Source organism: Kryptolebias marmoratus, linkage group LG13 (assembly GCF_001649575.2).
Source record: "Kryptolebias marmoratus isolate JLee-2015 linkage group LG13, ASM164957v2, whole genome shotgun sequence".
Lineage (NCBI taxonomy): Eukaryota > Metazoa > Chordata > Actinopteri > Cyprinodontiformes > Rivulidae > Kryptolebias > Kryptolebias marmoratus.
The window spans coordinates 26,904,971-26,928,608 of NC_051442.1; the positions used below are offsets into that span (position 1 = coordinate 26,904,971).

Below are 23,638 nucleotides of genomic sequence, written 5' to 3' on the forward strand. Positions count from 1 at the left end.
CCCCCCGGGATTTACGCCTAGGCTGTAGATAGCTCTTTGACTTCATAGAGACAGAGCTGAAGTCTGACAGGACTGATGAGCTCATGGCTAGTCTGAACATGGCTAAGATTAAACTCCCGATCCTGGAATTTCACAGAAGCTCATGTTTGTTTTTGTTTGTAAATCTTTCCATTAGTTTTATATTACATGGTTATTAACATTATTTAAATTAGTGTTTGACACCGACATAAATGATTCTCAATCAGTTCTTTGCCTTCATTCAGTCGTTTCCTGAGTCTGGACTGAAATCTCTGGAGTTTTATTTGACTCCTGTACAGAAGTGCTCCTCTGACAGATGTCTATGTCTAAAAACCACACTGGTGATAAAATATTAGTTAATAACCGGTCCTCATCTGCCCATCCTCATTTCTAAAGTGTACTCCAGTAGAATAAATTATAAACTTGGAGGCAGCTCCAAGGTGGGTGCAGGGTGGGCAACAAGATAACGTACAGGGCCGAGAGTGCTTTTACAAGTTGTGTTCACAAGGTTCCTGATTACTCGTTCCTAGACACCTTGAACGCACCACCATCCCATAATAGTTTTTCCCTGTGTTGAACAGGACTTCATCAGTTCGCTCATCACCCCTCAAACTGTCCTCAGAGTTCGTTGACTTTCTTTCAGCAGATTCTGTCTTTATTGGGACCCTAAGGTTTGTTGAAACAAAGTTTGTGCGTCCATGAGACCCTAAGTTGTCTCTTTCATTGTTCAGCTACTTTCTGAATCCTGTGGATTGAGGTTTTAAAGTAATCTGCTCTTATAGTTGATTTAACTGTTAAATCTGGAGTGTTTCGACATGACATTAGTTATTATTTGTGCATTTATCACTGCAAATTCTTAATTATTCTCTAATTTGTCTAATTTGGTCGTTTATAATTCAGACCCTCCAGGATTTTGCGATGTTGCGATCGCAACTATTAACACAAAATCAAGCAATCCCTGCGAAATCGCAACTTTTTGCAACTTTGACCAAAACACTGCAACTTTAACCCAATATTTATTGTTTCTAAAGTGATTCGCCACCGTTTCTGCAGTCTAGTGTCTTCTTTGTGGGTTTGTGTAGTGAGTTTGAGTTCTGACTTTAAACCCTGAACTCTGGTGTTTTCTTGCCACGGTGGCTCTGATCCTCCTCCAGGTAAAACTCACCTGCAGAAACCGATGAGACGAAGCCGACCAACAGCCTGATCCAACGCGCAGTTTGGAATCCAGCCATTTCCTCCTCCACCAGTTTCTCAGAAACTGACTAAAACTACACTATCCTTTAGTACTAACAGAACCAGAGCTGCACTTTAAAACTAACACCTATTAGATCCCATCTAACTGAAGACAGAACTGAAATAAACGCAGCTGAAGGAAAATGGCGCCTCGCTTCCGTTCTTGTTCCAAAGTCACGTGTCCGGAAGAAGGTGGAGGAAGGTGGAGCTGCTGGTGACGCAAACATCAGCCTCCAACACTGAGCTTAGTGCATTGAATCATTTCCACAAACAACAAACAAGAGTCCCGTCAGTCAAAAGTCAAAGAGCTTTTCAGAGCCATCGTCTGGTAGTGTAATTGAGTCTGCTATGGAACGGATCAGAAGACACTGGTCCATGTTTGTCACCGCTCTCAACCTGAAGTGTTGGCTAGAACACTACTTCAGCGAGGAGTCAGTTCAGGACAAGGTGTTAGGATGGCTGATGGCGTGGAAGAATGAAGACAGGAGGCCTGCTCCGTTTCGATTATTCTGTATTCGAACTGAGTCATCAATGTTGAACAGGGATGAGCACGTACACAGCGTCTTCTAATTTGTCAGCATGTGTCGCCGTACGCGTGTGGTTTTTCTGTGAAATAAACAAATTACAGAAATTAAGCTCCGCCATGATAAGAAGAACAATAAATAGCTAACTTAGCCGTAAGCTAGTAAGCACGCCTCTACCGTTAGTAACGTGTATTCCTCACACCGCTCCACAATATGCACTGCAGTTAACTCGGGCCGAACACGTATAGTAATAGACACTCAAACAAACAACTCACTTGTAAATGACGACCACACTCGTGAGAAAAACACAAATGCTGCGGTTAGTCTCTCCCCTCAGTGGTTCTGTTCCCGAATGTTAGCAATGCTAAAACAACACTGGAAGCAGTAACGCGATGACGTAAGCTTAACTGTGTGATCTGTTTGATCTGTGTGATCTGTGTGTGGATCTGTGTGTGATCTGTCTGGATCTGTGTGATCTGTGTGGATCTGTATGTTCTGTGTAATCTATGCGATCTGTGAAGCCGTTAAGTCCACCTGAAGCCGTTAAAGTCCACCTAAAACCGTTAAAGTCCACCTAAAACCGTTAAAGTCCACCTGAAGCCGTTAAAGTTCACCTGAAGCCATTAAAGTCCACCTAAAATCGTCAAAGTCCACCTGAAGCTGTTAAAATCCACCTGAAGTTTTTAAAGTCCCCCTGGAGATGTTAAAGGAAGACTTATGGTTTTAATGATTCTAACTTTATAAAATAATACAGGAGGAATTGTGTGAAAAGCATAAACAGTCTTTAGGTGATTAAGTTTATATAATCATGAAGAAAATCATCAGGTTGAAGCCTGAAAGAGCTTGTTTTTGACCCAGAATCCTTCTGATCTGTGGTTCCATCAGAACCTCCTGTGATAAAACCAGCAGGTCAGAACAGTCTTTAAATTAAAGAACTGAGGTGAATGGAAGCCTGTCTTCATCTAATGAGTCCGTCTTCAGGGAGTTCTCCTGAGGATCCTGTCAGATTCTGACCTTTACTCAAACAGTTTTCTCTCATCTTTAGCATTATGAGTTTTCTCTGAGGAGGAGATTAGTAACACCTTCTCACCATCTTTATGTTCTTCCTTTCAGACCTGAAGTCCTTCCTCAAACTCATGAAGATTTTCTGATAAAATCAGGACAAGTTTAAGCTCTTAGTTCAGATTCCCAGAGGCTGATGCTGACAAACCAGGTTTTATGTTTTCAGACACTAATCAGGTGAGGGGGAGTGAAAATGTGATGACCTGTCTCCACCTGCTGACTGTTTCTTCATCACTCTGCAGCAGCTCTGATGATGATGAGGAGGACTTTTAACTTCTTTCACTCTGTTCATTTTGTTGTTTCGAATCAAACTTTATTAGTTTAGGTTTTCACTGATTCAGCCGTTTATTAACTTCTTCTGGAAACATGTTTTTTTTTTTTAACGCAGTGGTTGTAAGCAGGCCCGGAGGTAAACCAGGAAGCCCGGGACAGGTCCGGGTGGGCCGGTGCTCATGTGTCCTGTCCCTCTGTCCCTGGGTTGATGTCCTGTCCCTCTGTCCCTGGGCCGCCTCTCAGTTTAATTTACAGACTCATCCTGGTGCAACACGTCGGAGCAGTCAGTCAGGGGAGTTTGGAAGATGGAAGATAGAAAGAGAATAAAGATGGAGCAGAGAAGGCTGGGATTAAAAAGAGGAAAGCTCTGGAAACAGAAGCAGCTAAATGTGCAAAAACTGGCAACTTTTTCACTAAAATGAGCTCAGTTTGTAACTTTAAATATGGATGATGAGGCAAGATTTTAAACTCTGCCTGCGAACCACCCTTCAACTTAATTAAAGATCAAGTCAGTGAACTGTGTGGCTTTGTGGCAGATAACATCACATTATATAATTTAAATAATAATATGATGCAACACCACATAACAGAGCAACTGCCCCTCAGATCCAGCAGCACCAGCCAGGAGCCCACAATCCAGACTCCTCACTAACTGATTATTATTAGAGGTAATTTGATGAAGAGTGTGTAACAGAGATGAAAAGGTCATTGAACTTCACTGAACACTGAAGAGCAGTCCTGATTTCACTCACTCTTGGTTCTGAAAAGAACCAACACCGAGGGTTAAACTGGTGCCCTCTGTGACTCCTGATCACCTGGGTTTGTTTGGGTTTGTTTCTTCTCTTTAAGACGTGTCATCAATAAGGTCACAAGCTTAAAGGACTAAGGGGGAAATACTGATTTCATTGCTAAGTGTCATTGAGTTGTTGCTGGGATGAAAATAATATAAAATAAACCTGCATATTTTTGTCATTCATAAGCATCTTCACTGGTTAAATTAAATTGTGTTTTCCATCTCACAGCTCCAAAAGGTCCTGGTTCAACTTGTTAACAAGAAACTTCAGTTAATAAGAACTTCTGATCTAATCTGGTTAAACGCTCGATGTTAAGGATGAAGCCAAAAACACTGAAGGACCTGTAAGAATAAAACATGACATAAAGTTAAACTTATTCTGGTAATTCATAGGTTTCTAAACAGCAGTAAGTTTAAAGCCTGGTTTTAACATTTATAAAGAGCTTCTTTATCTTCCTCTGCTGAGTCTCCATCGAACTCAGTTTGCTGTCTGAAGGACATCATCAGAGGTCAGGGTGCACAGCTGGAAACATCTGGTGATCATTGAGTCTTCACTTTCAGAGCAATCAGCAGATTCTAACCTGTTAAATGAAAATAAACACATTTTAGACGGGAATAAAGTCACTGTTGATCTTCTGATGCCATCTAAGTTCTACCAGCTGCATAATTAAAAATGGACATATACAAAACTTTAAATACAATAAATAAAACTTCAACTTGGGTTTTGTAACTGGAGGAGTTTTACAGCCTTCCCAAAAGTTTTCAAAGAGCTCTAGAGAAGATCTTTGTTGGGCATCCTGATTTTGAGGGGATGACCTGTTGTAAAAACATTAACAACAGGGTGTGATGGGGGCTGTGTTTGGATGGTAAGAGAGGTGCTTTAATTAACAACCCCCCATGTTATCTTGTAGGATTCAGCTCTCATGCATCAGAGAAAGTGAGAGAAATGCTTGGTCTCAGTTGTGGTTTTGTGGAAAATGGATTATGAATTGTGGAGTGTTCATGTCATTCATCACATAGATCAGGAAATGGATAAAAGATAGTAATGGAAATGAGTTTAAATGATTAGAAATACAAATTGGCAAAGGCACAGTGAAAGATTAAAGAGGAAAGGTTGATGCTTAAGAGGTGCCCAGAATTTGTAGGCAGCTTTTTGTATCTTAAACCCATGCTTTTAGTCACCAATAGTGGCAGAAATCGCATGTGTATGGTTGATGCTGAACCTAAGTACTAACAGTAAATACCCCACTAAAAATTTCATCAATGCTGCATCTGTTGTGTGCTTCTCTGGAAACACAGAAGAGTGGCTGCTTTCAAGAGATGTTCAATGTGTGGAACAATCTGTGTTTTGGACATTCTTTGACTCATGTCCGATGAACTGATAACACCAGACAACATGCAGTTGACTTTTCTAGAGCGAACACGCTGCATCAGAGGGCACAGAACCTGGGNAATGTATGAATATAATATACAAGTTTCACTTTTTAAATGGAATTACTGAAATCAATCTACTTTTTCATGATATTCTAATTTTATGACCAGCACCTGTATTTTACCAGCTAAAATCCCAATGAGATTAAGAACATATCATATAACAACAAATATGTTCTTAATCTCATTGGGATTTTAGCTGGTAAAATAAAGGTTATGTTATGCATATAAATAGTCAATTAGTGAAAATTTTCTTTTTACACAAGTGAGTAAAAATTTGTTTAATGTTTTGGGGTTTTTTTTAATTCGTTTAATGTTGTTGTTTAATGTTAAAAATTTGTTTAGTGTTATAGAGAAAAAAGCGACACATCTGCAGTAGACCACTTGTGTACCTCCCATTTCTTGTATGATATTATGATTGATTGTTATATTCTTAATGAGTTTAAAAGGGTTTATGCAGAGCATAATGCAAGGCAACATAATTTCATTTCATGTGATTTCAGTACAGATTATTACACCACAGTAGAAAGATTTATTGTAGGTATTCAGCTGATGTCGTGTGCAGACGGCATGTATTCAAAGTGTGTTCAACTTAACTCAGTCTTAGTGGTTTGCGTAAATCAGGTGGTGGTGGCCTGCATTATTGTACCTGTCCACCCCTGGGCAGGGGACAAACTGGACAGGTCGCAAGTCCATCACAGGGACACATAGAGACAAATGAGAAAAACAGCCATTCATGCTCTCATGCACACCTAAGGACAATTTTAGAGTTACCAATTACCCTAACATACGTGTTTTTGGTCTATGGGAGGAAACCAGACTACCTGAAGTAAACCCACATGAGCACAGGGAGGTCTAGAAAATGCCCCAGGTCAGGAAGCAATCCTTCAACCTTCTTGCTCGGAGGCAACAGCTCTAACCACCGTCCCACTGTTCCACCTCTATCATTGTTATGTAGTAAGTAAACGTGGCAGCTAGGGAGAGTAATCTAAAAAAAAAGTCTAAGAATGAGCCCGGAAAAAACAGGTAGTATAAAAAAAATACTAGAACAGAAATCAAAATGAAAAAGTCTGGCTGCAGATCAAACTTCTTCATTAAGTCCCCAGTGGAAAATTTTCCAGAGGAGGGATTTTTTTTTTTTTTTTTGCTTGTGTGTGTGTGCATGTTTGTCTGTCTGTCTGTCACTTATCAAAATGTCTAAAGAACCACTAGATGGATTTTAATGAAACTTGCAATAAGTGATCACTGAATGTACTTCTACAACTCAGTACATTTGAAGTCAACACAATTCTAGATGGCTGCCACAGCCAACTGACCTTAAAAACCACAAAAATAGCTGTAACTCTGTCAAATCTACACATATTGACCTCAGATTTGGTGTGGTAGTAGCTGAGACTGACCTCCAACAAATTTTGAGTGCTAAAAGATTGTACAAAATCTTTGTTAAAAATGTTGCAGTTGAATATTTAATGTTGCCTTTGTCTTTTCAAGTAAAATATCTCTAGTCTATCTGTCTCTAATCTCTGTCTATAAAATCTCTAACTTTTAGAAAATGACCATAGGCTGAACGACATGGTGACGGTGTAGTTTTTGTCTTTTTTTTTTACATTTTATTTCAAAAAGAAATTTGTCACAGAGAAACCATTTTTTTCTAGTCAGATTACAAGTACACACATTATCCAAATGATGAAGTTCCTTAAATAAATCATAGCTGTTTTTCTTCTCTGGACTGTGTATTCAGGACATATAAAAAAAATCTGACATGTAGATTGTAGCAGTGCAAAAATTTACATAATATGTTGAAAATACAGCAAATGTTTGACAGTGTAAGACTTCTACGAAACAAATTTCTCCAAAAATGGATTTTTAAATTACATTTTACCAAGATTTTTAAGGCTTAATGAAAAACAAAACAAAATTTAATTTTATCAGGATAGATATTAATGGTAGTGCTGCACCTTTAAAAAGAGAAATCAGACTGATCAGACTTGAAGTCTTCAGTTTCAACATTATAAAAACTTTTAGTACAACTAATCTAAGGTCTGTCCACACAAAAAATCTTTTTTCTAAAACAACCTATGTATTTCTCATTTGTAAAAAATATTCTTTTAAACACAGCACTATTTCTAGAACTGTTTTCATCCACGTGGAAACACACACACACACACACAAAAAAACAATCCAAAATGCGACAGGCATTATGCCAGGCTTGTATGTGGAGCTGTACTGCTGCTCTGAAAATACACGAGAATCATGAAATAAGATGTGGAGCATGAGCATAAAGCTTTGCACACTGGATTTGATCCATAGTCTGTATATCTTAGACTGTACAGTCTATGGTTTGAACTGTAAACAAAACAAGAAAAGAATGATGAGGGTAGTGAAAACAAGCTCAAGAACCAAACCCTTTTGTGAACTAACGACTAAGTACAACTTCTACTTCACCTCACATTAGACTACAAGACAACTAAGGTGCAGGACAGTGATGAGTGGGAGTTGTGTTGGTCCAAAAACATGGACTTAACAGATGTTTCTCAGACCCAGTATCCAGCAAGGAACAACTGGAGGGAAGTATTTTCCTCACAAAGTTCAAGCATGACCATGACCTTTATACTTAATGTATATACATCTGTATATTATAGAATGCTCCCTCTGGGTCGGGGGTGAATCTCTGCCTAAAGAGGAGGAGTTTAAGTATCTGTGAGTCTTGTTCATGATGGAGTGAGAGATGGACTGATGAATTGGGGCCTTGTCCACAGTATAGAGCACAGGTGTCAAACTCCATTCCTTGGGGCCGCTGTCCTGCATGTTTTAGATTTGTTCTTGCTTTAAAACACCTGGTTTAAATGGATGACTTGTTGCCATGCTCCTGGACAACTTGATGATTTGGTGAGGAGGTAATTAAACCATTTGAATCAGGTGTGTTGGAGCAGAAAAACCTAAAACCTCCAGGACAACGGCCCTCAAGGCCTGGAGTTTGACACCCGTGGTATAGAGGATGTTGTTCTGGTCCGTCATGGTGAAGAACGAGCTGAGTCATGAGGTATGGATCATGACCAAAAGAACCACATCCTGCGTACAAGCGGCAGAAATGAGATTCCTCTGTAAAGTGTCTGGGTTCAGCCTTAGAGAAAAGGTGAGGAGCTCCAGCATCGAGGGGGATCTTGGAGTGAAGCCGCTGCTCCTCCCGGTGGAAAGGTCTTTGTTGAGATGATTTAGGTATCTGAAAAGGGTGCCCTCTGGAGGTTTTCTGGGCCTGTCTCACTAGGGAGAGACCCTAAATTTGCTGAAGGGATTATGTATTTTCTTGCCTAGGAACGTCTTGGGACCCCCAAAGTGGAGCTGGAAAGTGTTGTTGGGAAGAGGGATGTCTGGGTTTCCCTCCTGGACTTGTTGCTCCGTGTGACCCAACAATGGCCAAGTGGAAAACAAATAATGGATGAATATTGTAGATCTTTGTATTCAATATTTGTTTATAATAACATTAATAGTATAATAAAGTGATAAAAAAAAAATTGGCCCCAGATTATTTTGTGGAGGGTTTTTCTCTGCTCCATTTATTGTTCATCAGCCTTGTCTGCTCTCTGAAGTAATACAGAATACAAAAGTTTTGCTCTCATTGAAAAATTGCCACCTGCAACACAAAAACAGGTAGGTATCTCATCTGTTGTTGTTACGTCTGTCACACTTGGGGTTGTAGGTTAGGCATGAGATGGGGTTAGGACATAATCGTTTTTAAAAGGTTGAGTTTAGGCTGTTCACACAACGTAAAAAACATTTCAAGATTTTTTCACTCTGGATTCCAGTTTTGAAAAATATCATTTAGGGTCTTCTAAAATGCTGTTTCCATGTGGATGCAAGGTTGAATCTGTAAAAAAATTTGCATATTCATAAAATGCCATACCCAATTGAAGGGAGCCTGAAATTGTTTTGTGTATTAAAATAAACAAACAAAAAAAGTTAAACACTTCTATGATAATGTGTGGACGTGTGACTTAAGGAATGCACTTGTGAACTATAAAACATCCATTTCATTTCTTGTTTTTCTCAGAAAACTGCAGAGAAATCTACACTCACACAGTCAAACATTTACCTTAAGCATTTGTGTCAACATGCGCTTACAGTTCATCTCTCATTTTCTCACCCTTCGGCCTGACCAGTCTGCCGATAAACAGGACTGAGTTTGTTCTCTGGTCCTTTATGAGGAAAATGAAAGGGTGGTCGGCATAGAACAATTTGGGGGTTTTGAGTTTGTCTGTGCCGAAGATACTAGTGTCAATTTCATTGCCATTGGTGTCCCATTCAATTGCAGCAGCGTGAAATACGCTGGACAGGTAAAGGTCCTTTTTCCCAGAAATGTAGGATAAGTCAGCTTTGGATTTGTCCACAGCCTCAGTCAGGCCTAACTCCTGAAGGGGTTTCTGCAAAGAAGGGGAAAATTGTAATGTAACTTATGTAAAAGACTGTAAGGATTATGAGTCAGAGGAATGAGCCAGTGGTGTACAAGACTGCAAAATTTGGTATTGATCTAATATCAAGTAAACACAGAACAATTTCTAAGAGTAGCCTATACTTAGCTTCACATAGGGAGAGCAGTGTGTCACATTTTACTTATCTTTATGCTAAATCTGAATATATTTTCATTACTAGTAAAGGACTGTTAATCAATTTGAAGAGTAATAGTATTTTTAAGAGCCACCACATGTTTTAGTCAGTTTCTAGGAAAATAAAAAAGTGAAACTGGGTTGTTTAAGTTGAAATTAGCTAAATAGAGCAGAATATAAGCTAAATTGAGCAAAACGTGAGCTTAAAAAAGCACAAAGACAGTTAAAAAATAGCAAAGCATTAGCAAGAAGTTTAAAAAATTTTTTAAAACTACTTAAAACAGCCAAATGCTAGTTATCCATAGTAAAATGCTAGCTAGAAGCAAAAGCTAGCAAAACATTAGTTAATTGTAGCAAACAGGATTTTTGGCACCTGAAGGATGGTGGAAAGTAAAGGTGTGCCCTATTCTACTGCTGATTAATTTTTTTTTGAACATTTTGAAGGTTTTTTTTAGATGCAGTAACTACTGCTTTTTATATGTGGCAAGGTTGTCTATTGTGGTATATGTGCTGATTCTTTTCATAGTGTTGTGTGAATGAAAGCAGCCGTCAACGACTGAATTTCCTTCGGGATAATCAGCATAAAGTTTTGTCTTGCCTCATCTTGTCTTATCAATTTTTGTGGGTGCATCCGTGCACCCCCAGAATGAACTGTGACCTTTCTGTGTCTTGGACGTTGTTGCATGTGTACCTGCAGGCTATGATTGACTTCCATGCTGACTTTAGGCAGAGAAACAGCAACTGCAGTTGGCTTCAGCTTCCCCATCCATGTATCCAGCTGCTTTCTGCTCAGGATCTTCTCAAGCCTTTCCAGAGGCTCCAAATGGTAGGGCATGATGAACACCACAGACGACTTCTTATGAGCCAGGGGCATGCTCAGGATATACACCTTATTGGCTGCATCATCACAAAATTCAAAAAGACCTAAAGGAAGAAGTTACATATACAAATATCAGTCATCTGTCCTGACAGAAAACTCTTTACACCTGAAACAAGTTACTGATCAAGGAGTTAAAGCCTGGGCTGCTGTCCACTACCACTTCTCACTCAATGACTGCCGGAGATTTTCATCACTTTTTATGGTTAAATTATGCATGGCAGCTGGTAAACTACTGTAAACTTAAAGTTTCAACTAAAACGTTGTAATGAGTTTGAAAGAGATTTTGTTATCGCCCTCTGCCAAAATGCATACTTGAACTTACAGCAGCATGATAAGAACAGTATACATCAACAAAAATCAGCCCTTGAGAAAAATGACCTAAAGAGTATTTTTTGTTAGGAAAATGTCCCATTCGTTTACATGGAGGGGCGGGACTTTAAACTTGTTCTGCAGCCAGCCACTAGGGGGCATTGAAAATTTACTTTAAGTAAAAGTTACTTTGTGACAAGATCGGGGTTAAAGCCAAACGTGAGAACCCAAGAGACGGACAGATACTTGGAGGCCAATGTAAAGGTAAGTAGTGAGCTGGGTCTGAAAAAGGAGAATGATTCCTGGTAAATAGTCGAGCAATGCAAAATAGCTAGTAAAGTTTGTGGGTGGAGTAGCTTACGGAGACGGACGCAGTGAGATCTGGGAGGTTCAGTGCCAGTCTTCCTCCGGTGAATATTACACTGTGCAGGTTAGAATTTACAGGTGCTTGTGTCTCCAGTGCTGCAGGTAAGGTGCAGGTATCGCCGGAAGCCTTGGTGTCGGAGGGTCTGGTTCCACAGGTTGGTTGTTTGCAGGTAAGTAGGTTCTCATGAAAACTACTGACTTCGGACCAGGTTGGCTGCAACAATACTCCCAGGTAGGTTTACTTAGGCAGGCAGAGTAGGTTCAGGTAACAGGAGCTTAGTGGCAAAACGATGCAACAGCGAAGAGTTGCTCCCAGCAGCTGCCTTAAGTATCCAAGGAAGTCTTGATGGGTCTGGGTTGCAGCTGTGAGTGGTTAAGACGTCAGCCAATCAGGAGAACCGCAGGAACCAAACAGGTAACAGGTAGCAGATTGCCACATTTTGTTATTTTTTTGCAGCTTCCTTCCTGCTGTGCACAAAAGACAATTGGATTTTGTTTTTTCACAAATGAGCTTGTGAATAAAATTGAAAGCCTTATAATTTAATATGTAATTACAAAATAAAACTGGTTTTACAAATTAAAGTGAAGTGAAGTGAAGTGAGATATGTTTATATAGCACTTTTCAGCAACAAGGCGATCCAAAGTGCTTTACAACATAAATAAAAACAGAATCCAATACAGCAGGTACATAAAGACACAAAAAAAAGAAAGAAAAAACACATCAATCATGTATAATATAAATCTTAATTAAAGAGAATGTTCAACTTACAATAACAAAACATGTTGAACAAACCACAAATCAGCTGGTATAAAAACTCTGAAATCACCTGCCCTGCTCTAGATTTTGATTACAGGTCATCCTTGTAGCTACAGTGAGACACTTCTTACTCACAGAGACATAAAGTGGTGCAAACATGATTTTTTTTTTCTCATAAATTGAGAAAGCTGCTTGGATGAGAAGCGAAATGTCTTCAACTACACAATAGACGTCCAGTTGTTTTTTGTTTTAAACCTTTTTTTTTATTTACCATGTCCTGGATGACTGAGAATCTACACCAGCATAAATGTAGTATTATTTTTCATCAGGCTGCATGTTTAATTAGACGAAGTCCTGTTCACTTATTGACTCAGACATATTTTCAGACATGAGTTCTGGAGTTAATGATAATCTCTGTTTATAAATACATCATTTTACAGAGTTAGTGTAATTAATAACTAGTTAGCTTACCACATACCACAGAGCTAACCAACATTAGCAGTGTCACACACTGATGTTTGTTTGACTAATTTGTGTAACTTCTGATGTGGCACAAAGGCGCATCAGAAGTGGCTTTGACCATCCTTGCCACCTCAGGGGCCATTTACACAAAGCTGTTTTTCAGTGAAACTGTAACATTTAAATTGTAGGCCACCCATTTGACAACAACGATTGGATTATCTGACACTGAAACTTTTTGAATTCAGGTCTCAGAGTGGAACTTTTCGGACCTTTCCATTTGCATTTCAAAGGAAGCTGTAAAGTGTGAAATTGCACATGCGCACCACAGACTGCTGCGGTCATTAGCTGTTCTGCTCATGCTTAAGCAGATCAACAACAGTAGTAATGTTTTGGATCGCAGAGTGCTGTTGATGTTACTCACCCTTTTCAACATGTAACAGCAATCCAACCTCACTGTAAATCCAAACAAAAGTCCTTGTATTCACCATTTTGGATGTAACTGTTTACATGCTGGAGAGACTGGTGTCTGAGCTCAGGCCCATTTAAGCACCAACTGGTAGCCTGGTAGCCTAAAGTGGGTTCAATGAGGTAGGTAGGTAGGTAGGTACGTACATTTATTTATATAGCACTTTTCAGCACAAGGCGACTCAAAGTGCTTTACAACACAGAACAAAATTACAGACAGAGTTACAAAACAAAATTACAGACAGGTACAAGATACAATGATAACTAATTGTCTAAATAAGCTAAGCTAAACTAAACAGATCTAAGCATGACTAAATGTACAAAACTAAACTAAGTGTACAGGAAGATAAAGCTAAACTAAACAGTACCGAATTTCTAAATGGTGCCAGTGGCCCGTTAAAACAGCCGATGTAGTAATTACTAAGAGAAAAGAGGGAAGGAGGAGGGGGGGAGTGAGAAAGATGACTAAAACAGCGGAAAGTGTGCGTAAATGTGTGTATTTGTATGTATGGGCAGTGAGAAGATGTGTTGTGTGTGTGTGTGTGTTTGCAGATAGGTCCATGAATCACGTCACAGAGACCATTGTCTTTGATAATGATGGAATAATATCAGCGAGCTCTGGACGGACACAGAGATGTAGGTAGAGGGGGACATCTTGTTTACATAGTTCCAGGAGAAATTTGAAGATAGCTGACCAAGGTCAGCCTAGGGGAGCCGAATTCACAAACAAGCAGTAGTTGTTTTGGTTCAGGCAGACTGTTTTTGTCTGCCTTGAAAGTCTTGCTGATACTTCTCAATGGCGAATCCAAAACAGCCAAATTCCAGGACCATTCCGCCTGTTTCAAGTGAACAGCTTTCTTCAAGATGTAACCCATATTATTCATGAGTTCCAGAAACGCAATTAAGTCTGCGGTCCTGTAAAAGGATCGCATCCAACTTGCGAGTCAGCTCGCGTATCCACACAGTTTGATTGCTGATCGCCGAACCCATCAAACGAATTTGACNTACTGTTAGCAGCAATATTTTCTGATGATGTGATGAAAGTTACTGAGATTGAGCTCCAGCATTAGTGTGTGTAACTTTTATAGAAAGAGTTGTATTTTCCACAGGCCTAGAACTGACTGAGTCTTTCTAAACCAGTTACTGTGAGAACATTGATGAGTTTTGGAATTGATAAATTATAGCAAAAATTATATCCCTGATTTTAACTACAAAGTGACTCCTCTGAGAAGCCTGATTTCAGCTAATAAACTATAAAAACTACTCATCTTTGCTGGAATGGACAGAGGATGCAGACAGAACATTTGTAGACATAGACAAATGTAGTGTGATGCATGTGCATCGCAGGGTTCAAAATTTTCATTATTATTATTTTCTAAATGTTTGAACAGAACGAAATTGATGATATCATCCTGTTCAAAAAGGGGGAAAAGGTACATCAGAGAGGAGAATTTTGATGTAATATAGTTTAAAATTAGGCTAAATTGAAATAGGACATACCATACATAATGTAAAATTATTTCTTGATTCCTGGGTTATATTTTTCATCACAAAGAACAGAAAACCTTAAACAACTGTAAGTGTAAACTGCTCCTCACATATATTGGTGTATAAATTGCATGGTTGCATGTATAAAAGTGCCATCAAAGCAAAATATAAGATTTACAGCTTTATTTCTGTTTCATTAGCAGCTCTGTGTGGACAGACAGTTTAAAAAGTACAGAAATAAGACTTACCTTTGTTAGATCAGGGCTGATGGTCAGAGGGATTCTGAGGCTGAATTTACTGGTGTCCAACATAAAGACTGTGGGACATTTCCTCTTCCTGGTTTGTATCCAAAGCAGCTTTAAGCTTTAACTTTGTTTCTTTGTTCGTTTACACAAATCAGCTGTTATTTCACTTGCAAAGAGGAAGGAGAAACCTGGACGGAGCCACAAACACAAAGCTGTTGATCAGAAAACAGAGCAGTATATCTCTGAGCAGTAAGTACACAGACATTTTGGGGGACAGGTGCTCAAGTAGAGAAATAGGGCACCTTGTGTGGCACATAGAACCGCTTGCTGTAGCAGTGTGAGATTTATTAAACATCATGTATGTATACCTGTTTAAAATGAATAACCATCTTCTGTCTGATGAATGTTTAATAATGTTGGTTTCAACAACAGAACACAGAATAATGAAACAAATGAGATAAATCAATGTTCTGCATGATAATAAAGGGTTAAAGATGCTGGAGGACACTTTCTTCACAACAGTCCTACAGTTTTATACTTTGGGTTCTCATTTCAGCCGCTTGGATCCAGGATCTGGTTCTTTTGGTCCTGATCCAGACCTCATGACCACAGGTGAGGGCTGGAACGGAGATGGAGCAAGAAATGCAGAGTTTTCCTTTCGACTCAACTCTTCACCTCGACCGGCCGAAGCGACGCCCTCATTACTGAAGACTCGGACCTGTTCCTGCTCAGACGGGTTGGGAGAACAATCTGACCTCAGAGCAAAAACCCATCAGAACTTTTCACAGGTTCTGCCTCGTCTGTGTGCCGAGGAATGACTGAGCTGTTCTCATTTCAATCTGAAGAAAGGGTTAATTAAGAAAACAGGTTTCAGACTCCGGTGTTCTCTGTTTTCTTGTAGAAAAAGTTTCTCTCACATCCCCGGTGGGCAAAGAAGCAGAACATAAAACATTAATGTCAATAAAATGATAAGAAAGACGATATCTATGATAGATTGGAGAAAGTTAGCTTCTGTTGGAGGTTTCCAGATAAACTGAATGCTCCACAGGGGATTCATCACTCAGACATCGTCACAAACTGTCCCAAATCTTTAACATCTTTTAGAGTAAGATGATCAAACTAAATTATTATTGGACATGTAGTCATCCTGTCTTTTTAGTTGGCTCAAAACATCCTGGAAACAACTCAAGATTTCTAAGCAAAAAAAAAGGATTTCTATGAATATTCATTATATAAATAATGACACATTCACTTCTGTCTCATAGTTCAGATCCACATTTATTTGAACTCATCAGAACCCACCGAATTATCTGATTAACCTAAACACAACCAGCTGATCATTAAAAACCCACAACAAAATCACCAAACACACAAGAAGGTGGAACTACGGAAGCCCTGAAAAGACAAGATGATTTGTTTCCTCATTTTAAAGGTTTGCTTTTAGTGTTCATTAATGGATTTAGTTGTTTCCTGTTAGAAACTAGTATTTCTTCTCTTCATTAATTGAACATTTGCCATAAAATAACAACTTTTTTTCACACCTGAAAGTAAATGAATTTTTGATCAGAAGAGTAAAAAGTATTTGTGTTTGACTCAAAGACAGCCCTCCTTCATCACATCCTTTAAGTTACAGAAAATCTTTATTTCTAATCTGTTTTTCAGAAACACTTTTCACTGGGCAGAAATTTAAACAGTCAATCATTCATAAAAACAGAAACAGATGAATAATTTCATTTAAACAGGAAAATAACAGAATCCTTGTCTCTTTTCTTCTTTTAGTTCTTCTGTAAAACAGAGTTTTGATGCAGTTTCTATTTCTCTATTTATTTATCGTCTTTTCATTTACTCTGTCTTGATCTGAAGGAATTTGGATATTTGTATATATTTTTTTTCTTTTTCTTTCTTCTTGAATAAAAACATGATACATGCAGGTTTGAGTGGTGGATATGTGACTGAATGTAAGCCTGTATAAGTACTTGTTTGCAATGTTAATAAGAGAAAATCAATAAAAATATATGAAAACAAGAATCTAATAAAGGAAAGCAAAGAGTTAATAACCCCAAGGATTAAATGTGTGAAATCCCTGAACAGATGAATGTTTCTGACTCCTAACTGGACCCTGAAAAGACTCTGAACCCGACTGTTCGCGGGTCTGGTTCTGTTCAGATCAGGTTCTGAGAAGCAGCTGCAGACGGGTCACATGTTAAACTCTTTTCTGTAAATAACTCACTTTCAGACTGAGTCAGAGGAGGAGGCTCCATTTCCTCCATGTTGTTGTGTCAGGAGGTTGGATTTGATTTGGCCTGACTCCAGATCAGTTACCTGAACCAAAAGGTTCAGAAGCTGCAGACAAAGAACAACAGGACAGAAAACTCTGAGAACTGCAGTTATTTTCACAGACGGGGTTTCAATGAGACTAAAACTGGGCCTTAATGTCAAACAGTTGCTCCTGGTTTTAAAGAAAAGATTTCTGATTAAACTGAGTTTACAGCTAACTGTAACATCAGTCCTCACAGCTGCTCTGAGGTTGGATATAAAACTATCTGAAACAGTTCAGATCTGATGTGGAAATTCATGGGAAACAGTGAAATACTACCAAACAACTCAAATGAAGAAAATGAAACTACCTGAAATGTTCCAGTTATTGAGACAAACAGCAGAAATCAAACTGTAATAAAGTTCACTGAATGAAGAAAAGAGCAGCGATGCTTCAGACAGACTCAGTCCTGGGTTAGAAAAACCAAAAACATAAAATTAATACAAATAAAGACAGGAAGAACATAGACCCAGCTGTAGGGCTCGGGGTTAACAGAGTTCAGATCAGAGTTTACTGTTTTATTTCTGTTAATAAAGCAACATTAATTGTGTCAGTGTTGGTGTTTTTTCATGTGGATTATTGTTTTATTTACTTAATGAAATAAACATTTAAAGCTGTCTAGTCTGGTTCAGTTCAGCTGCAGAAGACCCAGTTATTAAGATTTAAGAAGATCAGCTACAGACCTGAACCTGCCTCAACAGCTTTTACTCCATCCATCCATCATCCATCCATCCATCCATCCATCCATCCATCCATCCATCCATCCATCCATCCATCCATCCATCCATCCATCATCCGTCCATCCATCCACCATCCTTCATCCATCCACCATCCTTCATCCATCCATTCACCATCCATCCATCCATCCATCCATCCATCCATCCATCCATCCATCCATCCATCCATCCATCCATCATCTTTACTCACTCCTTTCCAGGTCTCGGGCAGCTTGTGTCTCTCCAGCAGTCCCTGTGTGAGAGACGGGGGACACCTGGACAGGTGTCCAGTCTCTTCACAGAGACACACAAGACAAACAACCATTCCCCCTCTTACCACTCACCCTCTCACTCACAGTGAGGGTTACCAATGAACCTAACCTGCATGTTTTTGGTCTGTCGGTGGAACCCGGAGAGTAAGATTTTCTGTTGCACTTTCTGTATACTTTTCTAATCTCACTGCCAGTTTACACACACAAGTCTTTGAAGTTATCTTTCAGTCAATTCAAATAAAACAGATGAGAATATTTGAATGAATTTAAAACAGAAGCTCAAAAGCCTCTGTATAAATACTTTTTGACTAAACCATAACTTCCTACACTAGCTGATCCACAGAAGGACACCTGTATGTGTCAGTGGGTCCTGTCCTCTGGGAGACAGGGACATGAGCACCCAGGAAAAAGACAACAACTTTATACAAGGATGCATTTTATGAAAATTAATAAAACAAGAAAAGGATTATAGATTGATTAAAAGCTGAAACACTGCCTCACAAGCAGCCTTTGAGGTGAACTTTGAGTCCAACACAGTTCACTGTGTTTGTCTTCATTTCATCCTTCTTTACTTTCATCACAAAATATCATCTGCACCATATAACTGTTGGATATCGCCTTGTTATCTTAACTACTTGATGACCTCAGACAGTGGTGTGTACTGGTGTGAGTCCAGCTGTGAAGCAGCCAGTAACACCATCAACCTGACTGTCACTGGTAAGATCACACTGTGGAGTTAGTGCTGATGAAGCTGCTGGAAATGGATGAAATGCTGGAGTTTGTCTGAGTTTGTCTTTTTGGATCAGTGATCCTGCAGAGTCCTGTCCTCCCTGTGATGGAGGGACATGATGTCACTCTGAGCTGTCAATCAAAGGACAACCCCCCAACCTCTCAGCAGCTTTCTTTAAAGATGGCGTCCTCATAGGGAATGACTTCTCAGGTCACATGACCCTCCAGCATGTTTCCAGGTCTGCTGAAGGTCTCTACAGGTGTAACATCAGGGGTCATGGAGAATCTGAACCCAGCTGGATCTCTGTCCCAGGTCAGGAGCTTCATCTGAGGTTTTCACATTAATTTTATCCTCCCAGTCACCTGACCAGGTGGGATTCTGTCAACAGAAAATCCTTCACCCACAGCCCCGCCCACCTCTGGAGCTCCACCCCCTCCCTCAGCGTCCCTGCAGGTCAGACTGCTCCTCCACCTGGTGGTGTTCCGTCCGTACTTCGTCTCCCCTCTCATCATGGTGTCTTTGTATCGACACAGATCCACAGGTACCACTCTGAATGTCCTTCTGCCCAACTTAAATTGAATTAAAATATGATTACCTGACTGAACAGGAAGCTATCTCTGTTTCCATGGCAACAGCCTCACCCCTGCGGGACAGACGGAGAACAGCTGATCACCTCGGTGATGTGATGGTGGTCACCTCTGAGCTCCATCATCAGTCAGGTGGAGGTCTGAAAGCTGTTTGAGTTCTGCTATTTTCAAACATTTCCATCGTCCTGAAGTTTCTCCGTTAACTTGGGTTTTCTTTTATTTGTTTGTTGCGAGGTAAATAAAGAGCTGCTCACACTTTGACACCACATCTAATTTTGGCAGCTTTTGTGGTTTGAGACTGACCGATCTGAGCTCGCTTATCTACGTCTGGTTTGAGAGCTGACATCTATAACTCGACTAACGCTGGAGATGGCTGCCAGTCAGGGTGGTTACAGCAGTTAAAATAACCTGGTGCATCAGCAGACTATCAAAAATGATTCAGACTTAGAAACTGTTGTTGCTAGGAACAGAAAACTAAAAATACTTTACACTTTACCAACTCAGATTTAATCATTCAAACATTACTTTACTTGAGTAGTTGGAGTAAAACCTTTTATTTTTAGGAGACAAAATCCAATGTGCCTTTAAATGCCAGCCTTTTAGCTCTACCAGTTCTCGATATTTAGGGAATATAGAAATGTTTGGAATCGGGTATTATTTATTTACAAACAAAATGGTGTTTAAGTTTTATTAATTATTCATATAGAGCAGGGGTCGGCAACATGCATGCGGCTCTTTCGCGCTGCCCTGCTGGCTCCCTGGAGCTTTTTCAAAAATGTTTGAAAATGGAAAAAGATGGGGGTGGGAAATATATGTTTGTTTAAATATGGTTTCTGTAGGAGGACAAACATTCGTAATGTTTTCCAATGCTGTAAAAATGTGTAGAATAAATATTAAAGCTGTGTCCGAATTCAGGGTCTGCATCCTTCGAAGGACGGATTTGTCGACAGATTATGTCATAGCGTAGCGACAAGGCCTGTCCGAATTCAAAGTCTCCTTCAAATGCATCCTTCTTTTCCCAGATTTGAAGGATGGGTCCGGTGTATCCTTCATGGCTCACCATATCCCATAATTCATTGCGGGCCCAAACTGGGCATTCAAGCAAAGCGGCAATGATGTTGAAGAGCGGCAAATTATTTTGCTATATTACACTTTAAGTTACACAACATGACTTTTTACAACGTTTTAGGTGAGAATGTGGCTTTGAAAGTCTCAAATATCTGCTCGGTTCATCAATACATCACCTAATTGCAATATTTATATTTATTCTGACATTTTCGGACATGTCTGCTCCCGCTGTATTAGCAGCCAGCTGTCAGCTGGCCGAGCGCTCCAGGTTCAGTATACCGAGGGGAGAACGCCTGACTCCCGGCGTCATCTGCAATTAAATGGTTTTATTTGACATGAATGACATAAGATATTTGGCGCTCGGACCTCGGCGGAAGACGCGAGTGTCGACAATAGCAATGCGCTTCGAGGAGAAGCTCAGGTTGAGCATTAGAGCCGTCTTCCCCGGGCCGGACACTGGTGGTGGAGGTCGAAGAGGGGAAGGAAGCNAACTGCCTAATCCAAACAGTAGAAATCCTGTTATTAGAAATCCAAATATGTAAAGATCCTCCACGTCTTCCACAGACAGACTCAATAGACAAACAGGATTCCAACATTTCCAGGAATCCAATGTGTATCCAGCGAAGAATGTCTTCTCAGGGCAAGCTGGCTCTCCTTTGGTCAGCCTTTCCGTTGAGAAAATTTGGTCAATTGCGTTGAGAGACCAGCTGACCATATCCATAGTTCCAAAAATGTTTGGTGGAGTATGTAAAAAAGAAGTTCCGAAAAGCGCGGGGCGGGCAGTACAGGAGTCAGAGAGTCAGAGAGATATCATGGTGGCATCAGCAAATTTTATAATGGAATTGGAGAAATGGATTGCAATCATGTGTGAAGAGTGAAGAAAATGGGACCTGCACACAAGCACACAGCCTTGCAAGGTTCCTCCGTTCAGGATGAGGGTGGAAGAGGTGTGATCTCCAATCCTGACTTGCTGTGAATAGTTTGTCAGGAAGTCTAAAATCCATGGGCATAGTGAGGAACTCAGGCCACTGCAGGTTTTATGGTGTGCATTTTTATCTCCTGATTTTATTACACATTTATTTTTGTTCTAAATTTTTATTCAGTAACAGATGGGATTTCAAATGTAACTAAGTACAATACTTCAAATAAAACACACGTAAAAGTGCAGATTTAAATAATTACTTAAAAATGTACAAAGTACGCAAACTTCATATTCTTTTATAGTAACGTGAGTGAATGTAATTGGCTACTTTCTATCTCTGGTCTTCTGGGTTTTGTTTATGGAGCTGCATGCACCTACCTGTGCGGTGCATCATCTGTAATGAGACGGTATGGCTACCAGGAACAAAGAATCCACGGTTGTCCACCATCTTGTGATGAAATTCTTCATCCCAATGAGCTATGGGAAAATACCATATTAATGTTGAGCACTGAACAACTTTGCAGAGTTTGCTGAAAAAGCTGTTAAATTAAAACAGTACAGAAGCTAAAATTAGCAAAACTGTAACCAAATGTTGCAAAAACGAAACTAAATCTAAAGTCAGCAAAACAGTATGTTGACTACTACACAACTAGCTAAAAACTAAAAGGAGCAGAATAGTAGTTAAAGACTAAGAAAGCACAATGATAAAGCTAAAGATAGACAGATAAAAGCTTAAAGTGGAAAAACAGTAGCTAAAAGCTAAAAGTGGCATAGGAAGACAAAAATAGAGCAGGTGTGCCAAAATAGGTTTAAAAGAAAACTAGGAAAATTGTGTTTTCTGTGAAAATGCAGGATGAATACTAAGTATTTAAAGACATTTTTTAAAATTTGCTTAAGAAGCCGAAATTGAGATGTTAGAGCACAAAAATCACAATACTAGCTAAAATGTAAAGGTAACAAAATGCTAGCTAAAAGCTAAAAGTAGTAAAACACTAACTAAAAGTATATAAATGCAAGTAAAAGTAGCAAAATGTTGTCTAGAATCTAAAAGTAACAAACGGCTAACTAACAGGTAAATTCATGAAAAAATAAATATAAGTATCTGTAGTGGCCATTGTTTGTCTGACAAAACATCCTAAAAGTTCAAACAATCTACTACTGAATGGGGGTTAGATTTCGTATGCAGGCAAAATAAGTCCAATGTGCAATACTTGAAGATTGCGTTTGTCTGTTTATTTATTCAGTTGGCAAGTAAAAAAACAATACAAATCCAAACTTTCCCTTTGTTTCCTGCTCTGCTCTGCACTAGTAAAAAATCATAGGCTCCATCCCCATTCCTCCCTGATCCTATACCAGTCTCTATATTCATAGGAAATGGGCCCACAGTTCTTCCTGTCCTTCACCTGTTTTATAATTGACCTTATAACAATATAAAGTAAGCTACAAATAAATATGAACAAAATTCAAAGTAATGAAGGTAAAGAATAAATAGCTCCAACAGTATCAAAAGGTTAACTAGAAAGTAGCAAAAGGATGGCCAAAACCAAAAATTTGCCAAAAGCCAGTTAAAAGTAGCAGAAATCTAGCTAAAAGCAGAAAGAATACCTAAAAGTAACAGAACAGTAGCTAAAAGTAAAAGTAGCAAAAGGCTAGTTAAAAGCTAACATTATCAAAATGTTAGCTATAAGCTAACAGTAGCAGAACAGCAGCTAAAAATTAACAGTAGCAAAAGACTAGCTAAAAGTAATATAAGAAGCCCAAAATAGAATATAAGAAATCAAATTTCAAAGACAACAATGTATTTGAAGAAACTGAAGAGAGAGCAGTGTATTTTTATGGGGAATTTTGTTTTAAATTGAAAATAAATATTTTGAGAAGTATAAAAACCAAAAGTCATAGCACACTATTCCTGACTGAGGTCAATGTTTTCATATATGAATGGTTAAAACTGCATGATTGCAACTTGAGTATTGCAGGTATGCAGCAGTATTGAGAATATGAAACATTTACGGAAGAAGCTATAAAAAATGTGAATGCTAAATCAGCATTAGGCCCTTTCACAAGCCACCTCAGGCCAGGACTTGGATGCCTTTTGGCTACCTCTGTGTGATTTCTG

General features: G+C 39.2%; 1 protein-coding gene across 1 annotated transcript in view; it reads right to left on the reverse strand.

Annotated features, from left to right (window-relative positions):
• Nucleotides 1–6,910: 6,910 nt before the first annotated feature.
• serpinh1a (serpin peptidase inhibitor, clade H (heat shock protein 47), member 1a) overlaps nucleotides 6,911–23,638 on the reverse strand; it is a 36,157-nt gene continuing 19,429 nt past the window's right edge. The window contains exons 3-5 of the mRNA XM_017440785.3: nucleotides 21,901–21,999; nucleotides 10,630–10,862; nucleotides 6,911–9,755 (exon numbers count right to left, since the gene is read on the reverse strand). Of these exons, the coding sequence (XP_017296274.1) occupies nucleotides 9,453–9,755; nucleotides 10,630–10,862; nucleotides 21,901–21,999 (635 nt within the window). The 3' untranslated portion in view covers nucleotides 6,911–9,452. The remainder of the gene's footprint in view (nucleotides 9,756–10,629; nucleotides 10,863–21,900; nucleotides 22,000–23,638) is intronic.